At 38.6% G+C, this 10,438-nt stretch overlaps 1 protein-coding gene across 2 annotated transcripts; it reads left to right on the top strand.

Annotated features, from left to right (window-relative positions):
- Positions 1–1,626: 1,626 nt before the first annotated feature.
- LOC105395352 (copper chaperone for superoxide dismutase) lies at positions 1,627–9,061 on the top strand. Of its 2 annotated transcripts, XM_048624233.1 has the most exons (9): positions 1,627–1,800; positions 2,561–2,653; positions 3,121–3,232; positions 3,724–3,793; positions 4,416–4,515; positions 7,190–7,345; positions 7,802–7,905; positions 8,520–8,731; positions 8,798–9,061. In XM_048624233.1, the coding sequence occupies exons 1-8, from the start codon at positions 1,786–1,788 to the stop codon at positions 8,713–8,715; spliced, it is 846 nt and encodes a 281-aa protein (XP_048480190.1). In that variant the 5' UTR covers positions 1,627–1,785; the 3' UTR covers positions 8,716–8,731; positions 8,798–9,061. The 2 variants fall into 2 exon arrangements, with proteins under 2 accessions (XP_048480190.1, XP_048480189.1); XM_048624232.1 differs by having other exon boundaries at positions 8,520–9,061.
- Positions 9,062–10,438: the final 1,377 nt, after the last annotated feature.

Genomic DNA, 10,438 nt, shown 5'->3' with positions numbered 1-10,438 from the left:
TCATCAAGACCCATCACGTCCCCACTGCTGGGGCACGGGTCTCCTTCCAATGAAGGTCCACCACGCTGGCCCAGTGCGGGTTGGTGGATATACATATTCGTATGATTCTTATGTGTGTTTGAATGGGGCTGTAAATGAATAAGCCCAATTTTTTATATTATTGTAGAATTGAAGTGTATTTTAAAATGAATTGTTTTAAAGGTAAATTCGTAAGTCTGATCAAACATTTTATATCCTACTTACTTATAGTTCTTTGTATTGATGATGATGTCCTCTTCGTCGTATCCGACAACAGCGACTCTTGCTACACTCTGTTATGTGCTCTTATGTGGCTGGCAAGTCCGAACTTCGTCTTGAACGCCCAGTGACACTGAGCACAGTAGAGCTGTCCCATTTTGTATGTATAGTTGTATTACTCAGTTGTCTAAGTCGTGTCTTTCTGGATTTAGTTTTAAACGGCCGACATAAAATAATATTTGTCTACATGTGTTGCATAAGTGGTATAGTAGCGGAAAGGGGTGACTCAGGGGCTCATTGTAAACAAGTTTTGTACTATGACTTTTGGAAAATTTTGTAAAATGAGCTCAGAGCCACTTCCTTTCGACTTGCTATACCACTGTTGTAACACATTGATAGAGATGTATCTTTGAAATTGATGAACCGATTTGGAAGCGTTTTGTTTGTAAATTGTTTTAACTTATAAGTATTGTTATACATACAGAGTGATTCTGAAAGTGTATTCGAAACATTCTAGCTAAGTTTAGTTCTAAATTCTTGGCTTACAATAGTAATATCTTTGGGACACTCTGTATAATAAAACTGATGTTTAACTTAGATAGGTTTATTAAAAAGGAAGGTAAATCAATTTAAAAATGTACTTTACGAAATAATAAGGGTTGAAAGAAATGGCAAAAACTATTGCAGTAGATATAAGAATCGATTGATATTTTTTATAGCTATTATAAGAGTATTATAAACGTAAGCATAGGTTATTTAGTTTTAAGAAATAAATATTTTTCCAATCACTTTTTTTGTTTTATTTTTAATAGATAAGTACTTATACTAAACGTTCTCACCTCATAACAGTCTGGTTGTTACTCTTGCTGTCGTAGGCCGTGTCCCCACTAGGCAAACTGTTAGCGGCGAGGCCGGCGAGGTATCTACTGATAGTCAAACTAGCCGACTGTGACCACCCCATTTCAAAAATATGCAATAAGCCGCAAACTCAGTTGCTTACAGCGTTATATAATCATCATCAGCCTTCTATCACCCACTGTTGGATAGAGGCCTCTTTAAAACTACCCCAACTTTCCCGATCCTGGATTTAACCCTAGTTTACAAAAAAACAAGTTGTATTTAACGTACAGATAGCATTACAGCTCTCGTTCGTTGGTTTTGACTAACCCTACTGTGTGCTACTGTAAACTAAAAGGTTATGCTCTGCTCTAGGCACTGCAACCCGCACTGACTGAGCTACCACTGCCGTCCACTGCACTTCACCGATATTTGGGCATATTCTGCAGATCAATTTTCGCCTCAGAATAATGCCTCGGACAACATTCCCAAACTTGAAATATTTTTCTGTCCTCGTAAATGCTTTATCAGCTGTCCTTGAGAATGTCAAGTTGACATTGACATTTATAATGGTATCAAAATTTCTGTAATTTTGTTTGTTTATTTCTCCGATTATTCTAGAAAATACATTAATTACGGGTTTAACTATCGGTTTAGTGAGTAATACGGACATCTTATCATTTTAAATTGTCTATATAATTATTTACAGTCATGATTACTACCAAGGTAAGCTATTATTTCATATATCTTTCGGCACTGTAACTTACTAAGGTTACCTCTTGGCCTTTTGGTTAAAGAACATGCATGCTTTAATTTAGCTTTTAAGTCACAGAATGTGCTGGCGAATCTTAACAACTAAGCGACCTAACCAGGTTCTAAACTAATAAGCCTATTTGTGTGAAAGTGTACATTACAAAGTATACTTTACATTACTTTATACAGTGTTTAAGATCCTTGAAGTGAATCATACTTTGATCGCACCACACACTGTTGGACAGTAGGTACTGAAAGAATAAGTAATTATGTCTCTTTATTTTGGACAAACTTAGCATCACCTCAAAAGGTTTTCTGATAAGACTCTGGAATAAAAAGAATAGATTAGAATATTGCTTTATTGAACACCACATAAGTGAGACATACAAAAAAAAACATAGGTACTTATAGACTAGAACTAATTTACAATAGGCGGCCTTATCGCTGAGAGTGATCTCTTATAGGCAACCTTATATATTGCAGAAACAAAGTGACAAATTAGAGGGCAGTGTACCAACAATAACAAAATAATAATATAACTAACTATATACCTACTTATAATAGCCTAATATAAACTTATAATACTGTAATACATAAAAAGTAGCCTATTTCACTCTACAACATCAAATCTATTTATTCAAAGTTGGTCAAGACGTATAGGTGTTAAAGAAGACACAAAATCTACTAACAACACATCTATTCTAATTTATAAAAAATATTTTTTTTATTTCAGCTGGAACTTTTGGTAGATTTTGGTGATAAACCTGAACAAGCCCTAGTGAACAAAACTGTGCAGGCACTGAAAGACAAAGAAGGTGTTAAAGAGGTATGCAATCTATAATCATGTATTAAAATACATAAGCATAATCATAGCTAATTACCCAAGATCTTTGTTATCAATTTTCCCTCCTAAGCATGTTAAGTAACTAAGGCTGAGACTCTGAAAGGTTATACTTACCTAATGATTTAATAGATTTTTACCACCCTCCACAGAAATCAGCCTATTTTTAAAGGTAGTACAAAAAACTCTTTTTAATGCAACCCTTCATATTTAGTTATCACAGTAATTTGGACCAGAAAATTACTATTAGGTAGCGATTAGCGATAGAGGTTTTTTCAGGGCAATAGGAGGATACCATTTTCTACTGCTATACTAGTCTAGCTGTCATCATTATCAATCACTTAGTAAATCTTTAAAACTAACTAAACTAAAGGAAAAGTAGACACCATGATAATTCATAGGCCTTAGAAAAGGTACATTAAGAGAAACTTATCATCTGTCTATGGTTGCAGGCGGTGTACAAAGATGGCGCCATCATGGTGGAGAGCAGCCTGCCCACGGCCGTGGTGGTGGACATTGCTAGTAAGGTGTCGGGAAGACGGACTGTGCTACAGGGGTTCGGAGGTAAATATTGTTCTAATTCTCTGTAATAGTCCCTTTATACTCTTTGACAAGTCGACTTCTGCAATTTTTATTACCAGGCCCTTAAGTGTGCTAAGGAATGGCGGCACAGTTGTGTGTTGGCAGCATGGGTTTCGTAAATTAGGAGTAGTATAACTTTATTATTGTACATAGGTATTAATTATCGGTGTTTTAGGAAATATTTATTGCATCTTTTCTAAAGAACTAAGTTAATATACAGTAATAAGTGTTAAGTATTTCATATTGTACTACTGGGACTCACTAATAAAGAGAAAATGGATACCTAAATTCGGAAAACTATTCAGACGACACAGCATTGAGCCGAAATTCCTTAGCAGACGTGAGGCCCAGGCATAGACACTGCTTCACAATTGATATTTGGTAATGTCAGGTGGTGGTCAATATGATGTTTGATTGATATTAAATAGCCTCAGCTAGTCAGACATCCCATTAACAACAGTGTTTCTCCACAGACCCATCCCGGTCTGCAGTAGCCATGATATCCAGCCAGGGTGCTGCACCAAACATCATGGGAGTCATCAGGTATGAAATTGTTATAATTAAGATAGCCAACATAATTATGTCTTGGCAGGTGGCTGGTAGTGGCTGGATGAACAAGGCCGAGGATAGAGTGTTGTGGCGCTCCTTGGGAGAGGCCTGTGTCCAGCAGTGGACTCCTGACTGATGATGATGATGATGCACTGCCCTCCTCTTCTAACTAGTACAATAATCGACTGCTCACACCTCTCGGCGTAGTGAGATAAACCATTTTTTAACAGACTTCGAAAAAAAATTCTCAATTCGTCTGTTCACCGATTACTCAGGCATTTAGGGACCGATTTTGATAATTCTGTTTTTGATGTATTAGGTTGACCTCGTTTGGATTTTCCACTCTTGGACCAAAGGCTTTCTTTTTTTGTATATAATTATTTACTCATATTGTATAGGTATAGTTATATAAATTTTTTGGTTAGGTACTCAATTTAGACCATCTTCTATCGTAAGCACTACCAATCACTTTTTCAACATCACCAAAGGTTAACTGGTAGAAAATGCTGCTAGCATTAAGTTCGCCTTTGTAACAATTTATTTTGTTCAATAATAACTAGAAAAGTTTGATAGAAACCTCGAAATGATTAGCTAATAATGCTACCTCCACCACCAGGTTCACAGAGACAGCCCACGGCATGCTGGCGGACGGCACCGTGGCCGGGCTCAGCGGCACCCACGGACTGCACGTCAGGGAGACAGGCGACCTGAGCCAGGTGAGTGAGTGAATGAAATAAAGAATGAATGATTGAATGATGCAACAGAGCTGCACATAATCTTTTTAACCGGCTCCAAAAAAGTAGGAATTATCAGATTGACCTGTATGTGTCTGTACGTAAGCTTATGCGTGATTATCTAGCGTTCCACTGAACCGATTTCGACGCGGTTTTCAGTTACTTATTAGCTACCTTTCCCCCTAGGGTTGCTCATCTCCTTTGTTATATCTTAAATACCTTTTGTCCCCTAGGGCTGCTCATCTCTAGGCCCCCACTACAACCCCCACTCGGCCCCGCACGGAGCCCCCGCGGCCCCGGCGGCGGCGCGCCACGCGGGGGACCTCGGGAACATTACTGCTGGATGAATGAGTGAGTGAGTGAAAGAAAGATAGAGTGAGAGAGTGACGAGAGTGGAACCGCCACGTTCACTGTTGTGACTGAAAGAAAGAATGAATGATTGAATAACACAACCGCTGTAGCCTACCTACTCTTTTAAACCGGCTTCTAAAAAGTAGGTTCCCAGTTGACCTCAGTTTGACCTGTATGTATCTGTACATATGCTTATGCGCCATTATCTAGCGTTCCGCCGAACCGATTTTGACGCGGTTTTTCAGTAACTTATTCCCTACCTTCCCCTCTAGAGCTGTGCCTCGCTAGGTCCCCACTACAACCCGCACTCGGCCCCGCACGGAGCCCCCGCGGCCCCGGCGGCGGCGCGCCACGCGGGGGATCTCGGGAATATTACAACTGATGAATTAGTGAATGAAAGAGCGATTGAATGAAAGTAAGAACGTATGAGTGAGCGAGTGACGAGAGTGGAACCGCCACGTTCATTGTTGAATGAACTAGTGACTGAAAGAAAGAATGAATGATTGAATAACGCAACCGCTGTTGCCTTTGCCTACCTACTCTTTTGAACCGGCTTCTAAAGTAGGTTCTCAGTAAAGTTGACCTCAGTTTGACCTGTATGTGTCTGTGCGTATAGTAGTTTGCAATAGAAACCAGCAATCATGTAAACAAACCAAATTGTCACGATTACTCCGTAATCACATACATTTGACGATCAATTATGAACATAGTCTGATTTCAACGAACGCACCATTGTTTTTACATTATCTTCAACACGATTTAACTTGTATTTATAAGTTAAATTTGTTAAAACATTTGCAACGTAAAAATTTTGAAGTATTTGACAAGCTGTCATCTTAGGTTTTTACTCATCGAACTCTATAAGTCATTGAAAAGTTAGTGTTGTTCGTAATCTGAAGTTATCTTTTATTTTTAATTCAATAAATTATTTTAATTTAATATTATTTGAATACAATAAAAAAAATTTTTCAAGAGCTTAATATAATTAACCAAAACAAAAAAAGGAAGAGGAAGTAATGAAAAAGCTCGACGGCATTTTAGACACGGCAAGCGATGACACAGTGGTTCCATTTATAATTACGGTCACCGGCGACTTCTGATAGTGATGATGACGAAGACGAAGATTTAAATTTGTTTTAATAAACACTTTATTTATATATAATCAGTTTTATTTTATAGTCTATGGCTTATATATTTAATCTATAGAACACTATAACATCACTATGGGCATAAACAATACGCTGTCAATGTCAGTCCGCCATATTTGTTTACATGATTGCTGGTTTCTATTGCAAACTACTATAAGCATTTGCGCGATTATCTAGCGTTTGACCTAACCGATTTCGCTGCGGTTTTCAGTAACTTATTCGCCACCTTCCCCGCCTAGGGTTGCTCATCTCTTTTGTTATATCTTAAATACCTATTATTCCTAGGGCTGTGCCTCGCTAGGCCCCCACTACAACCCGAACGTCGCCCCGCACGGAGCCCCCGCGGCCCCGGCGGCGGCGCGCCACGCGGGGGACCTCGGGAATATTACTGCTGATGAATTAGTGAAAGAAAGAATGACTGAGTGAGTGAATGATGCAACGTTACACATAGCAAGCAAGATTACCTAAAATTGTTCTATCTATAGCTGTATTATAATCTAAAGACCTTACTTTTACCAACTAGGGTTGACTGTCACTAGGAACTTAAACCGGCATCATAAAAGTAGGTTCTCACTTTGACCTGTACGAGTATGTGTCTGTTACTGGTACAGACAGTCTGTACGTATTCTTATACGCGAATATCTAGCGTTTGCCCTAACCGATTTCGATGCGGTTTTCAGTAACTTATTCGCTACCTTCCCCCCTAGGGCTGTGCCTCGCTAGGTCCCCACTACAACCCTTACTCCGCCCCGCACGGAGCCCCCGCGGCCCCGGCGGCGGCGCGACACGCGGGGGACCTCGGGAATATTACTGTTGAATGAATGAGTGAATGAAAGAGCGAATGAGTGAAAGAAAGAACGTATGAGTGAGTCAATGATGCAGCGTATATGAATTAATACAGTTCCAGTTAGTGTATGAATATTGATGATACTGCATCATGTCTCTAGCTGTCTTCAAAAAAGCAGGTTCTTAGTTAGTCCTGTATGCATGTATGTAGATTTGTTTGTGCGCGATTATGTAGCGTTTGGCTGAACCCATTTTGATGCAATTTTCAGTAACTTATTTTGTTCTATCTAAAGTTCTTTCTATTAAATACCTTTTGTCCCTAGGGTTGCATATCGCTAGTTGTATCTCAAATACCTACGTATTCTCCCTAGGGTTGCTCATCTCTAGGCCCCCACTACAACCCGCACGGCGCCCCCCACGGGCCCCCCGCGGCCCCGGCGGCGGCGCGCCACGCGGGGGACCTCGGGAACATTACAGCTGATGAAACAGGCACCGCCAGGTTCACTGTTGTGGATAGTTTGTTGAAGGTATGTGTAAAATAGAATATCATTTTGTTTACCTTAAAACTTTACTATATTTTTTAAATTGGCAAGATTATGATTTAAACATCCATTAAACAATTTGATCTAAAGTGCATGCATAACTATTATGTTTAACTCAAATAATAAATTATCTAAATATTTTATAGCTCCTAGCTTTAAAATTACTATTATCAACATGAATAACTAACTTAATAATAGTCTATCTTCATAGAAACTCGCGACATACTTACATGAGACGCAATCAAATTCATAAGTAGCTATACATATGTACACTTTTTTACCTTTTCAAACTCACAAACTGAATTTTCATACATTTAAATATTGTCAATTTGTTAAGTGCGTAGTTTGAGAAGGTACAAAAGTGTATACTTACTTGCTTATTGTAACCATGCCGCTGATCCAATTTTTTTTAACATTACCTACTTTTATTCTTTCTTCCAGATATCAGACATAATCGGTCGATCCATAGCAGTGACGGAGCGCCCTGATGACTTCGGAACAGGAGACTCTGCCAGTTCCAAGATTGACGGGAACAGTGGGCCCGCGTAAGTACATACTATAGAATAGAACTACACTCACTAGCAATGAAAAAGTTCAAATTACAAAATGGTCGTCAACCCACATATACCTACTTAGTTCTAAGATATAAAACTTTTCTGCGTAAAGACGCGACGTCAAAATGTCGACATCAAATGTTTTTTTTATCCAAATATTTAAATTGATAAACTAATAGAGCCTTTTCCGTTTAGGAGTAATTTGGTGCTATTGACACTGGAACTTTTTCATTGCTCGTAAGTGTATAAAGCAAAGTCGCTTCCAGAGCGTCTGTCTGTATTAATGTATGTATGCTTAAATGCAAAGTTAATGCCGTATTTGCCTACAAGTTGCCTATTTGGCAAATATAGCCAGAGCCAAATACGAATAGCCAAGTGTGTTAGTAGCATTATATGTATCTGTCTTATACAGAGTGTAAATGATATGCTCCCGAAAACTCAAACCTCGTGATCTACTGGCCATAAAAAAAGTTTATTTACCAGGGTATGTTTCTTGGGGAAAGTTGTTCAGTTTGACCAGTAGATCACGTGGTTTCAGTTTTCGGGAGCATGTCATTTACTCCCTATATATATTTTATATTAATCTTTACAATTTCCCCCCACAGAATAGCCTGCGGCATAATCGCGCGCTCCGCCGGCATATTCCAAAACCCCAAGCGAGTCTGCGCGTGCGACGGCGTGGTCGTGTGGGACGAGCGGGACCGACCATTAGCGGGACAGGGACGGAGAGATAAGGCTAAACCCTGCTGTCAGAAAGAGAAGGCGTGCTGTGGGGATAGTAAGGGAGGGAGTAAGATTTAATGTGATCTTTTTTTTAAAGTGAAAGGGAGACAGTGGGAAGGACAGTAGAAGTGGCAGTAAGATTTAATGTGATCATTTTTTTGTGTAAAATTCATTTTTGGTGTGATCAAGTTAAACCCTGCTGTCAGAAAGAGAAGGCGTGCTGCGTCAGTGGGAAGGATAGTAGAAGTGGCAGTAAGATTTAATGTGATCATTTTTTTGTGTAGAATTCGTTTTTGGGGTTATAGTGATATTGTAAAGTGAAAGAAGAGATCTAGATCTAGCAGATCTAATGTGAACCCACCAACCCGCAGTGGACCAGCGTGGTGGGAAATGGTCCAAGCTTAGGAAGGCAGTTTAGACCTTGGGGACAGTGGCGGATTAAGAGCATCGGAGGCCCTAAGCACAAAGCCTGTGTAGGCCCCTAATTTAGAACAATTTGTTCCTTGACAAAGAGTGACAAAACAGTTCAATAGCTAAAACGTCCTATAACTTTTCTAGAAAAAAAAATGTAACATTTTAAAAAAATTTACACGCGCAAGTATCACCACAGTTACAACTGCGCAGGTACGCCGAGCTATCACTCGGCCACACGGCACAGTTAAGTACGCGCAAGCCTCATTTTTGTCGGCGAAATATACAATGTGTTGTTTTTCGAACCCGACAAACTTTAAGGGTAGATTCTACGAGTAATTTCATCGAAAAAAACCCCCATATGTGGGGTCAAATCTCAATATTCTAGAAATGGGGGCCATTTTAAAGTTTTAGATAATTAGTTTTTTCTTCTCCTTCATAAAAACAATATCTCGAGATTTAAACGCCCTACGGACATGAAATAAAATGCTTTTATCCGCAAAAAGTAATCTTTATCCAATAAAAATATCAACATTTGCTAAAAAGTTACATAAAATATGTTAAAAGCACCTAATCTAGTTTTTTTTACAATAAAAAACAGCAAAAAATTTCATTTTAAGTAGGTACTTGAAATACTTTGAAAATAGCCCCCCTTTGATGGTATTTTTATGTATTATTTTAAAAGTATTTGAGTTAAGCTAAACAATGACACCAACACCGCATCTCTACGTTGAGGCAGTCAATAATTATTGAAAGTTCAAACACACCTAACGGAGCTCATGTAAGTTTTTTAGTGTCAAAAAAACTAGATTAGGTGCTTTTAACTTTTTTATGTAACTTTTTAGCAAATTTTGATATTTTTATTGGATAAAGATGACTTTTTGCGGATAAAAGCATTTTATTTCATGTCCGTAGGGCGTTTAAATCTCGAGATATGACAGTTTTACCACCCATTCGCACAGTATTCCATGTACAGTACGAGCCGGCCTGCCCCCCCACTCTTATTAAAAAAATCATAACTTTTCTTCAAAATTGATTTTACAAAAAGTAAAAAGTACATAAATGTTCATTCAGCCTTTTTTTAGAACCTAGCACTAAGAACCAAATGTAGAATTTATTTTAGATTTTGGCCGAAAAAGCCTTTTTTGGTCTTATTTCTAAGTATCTTCTAAATTGTAGGCATAATATTATTGTTTCTAGGTTCTAAAAATAGGCATTATACCTAGCTGATCATATGAGTATTTTTACTTTTTGGAAAAACGCCTCTGAAGAGAAGTTATGATTTTTTTTATGTTGAGAATGCAAGACAGACGCAATACATTGCCTTTCAAGAGTAGGGGGGCTGCGCAAGCAAAACTGTGGTGATACGCGTGTGGTAGGCCCTTTACCA

Source organism: Plutella xylostella, chromosome 11, assembly GCF_932276165.1.
Source record: "Plutella xylostella chromosome 11, ilPluXylo3.1, whole genome shotgun sequence".
In the NCBI taxonomy this organism is placed as follows: Eukaryota; Metazoa; Arthropoda; class Insecta; order Lepidoptera; family Plutellidae; genus Plutella; species Plutella xylostella.
Note: the sequence above shows the minus strand (reverse complement) of the source record. Positions and strands in the feature narration are given on the sequence as shown.

Bases quoted from the DNA above. Each gene is read 5' to 3' on its own strand.
- LOC105395352 (XM_048624233.1), top strand. The intron at 4,516-7,189 runs GTGAGTGAGTGA...TATTCTCCCTAG, and splicing joins AGACAGGCGACCTGAGCCAG to GGTTGCTCATCTCTAGGCCC. The intron at 7,346-7,801 runs GTATGTGTAAAA...TCTTTCTTCCAG, and splicing joins TTGTGGATAGTTTGTTGAAG to ATATCAGACATAATCGGTCG.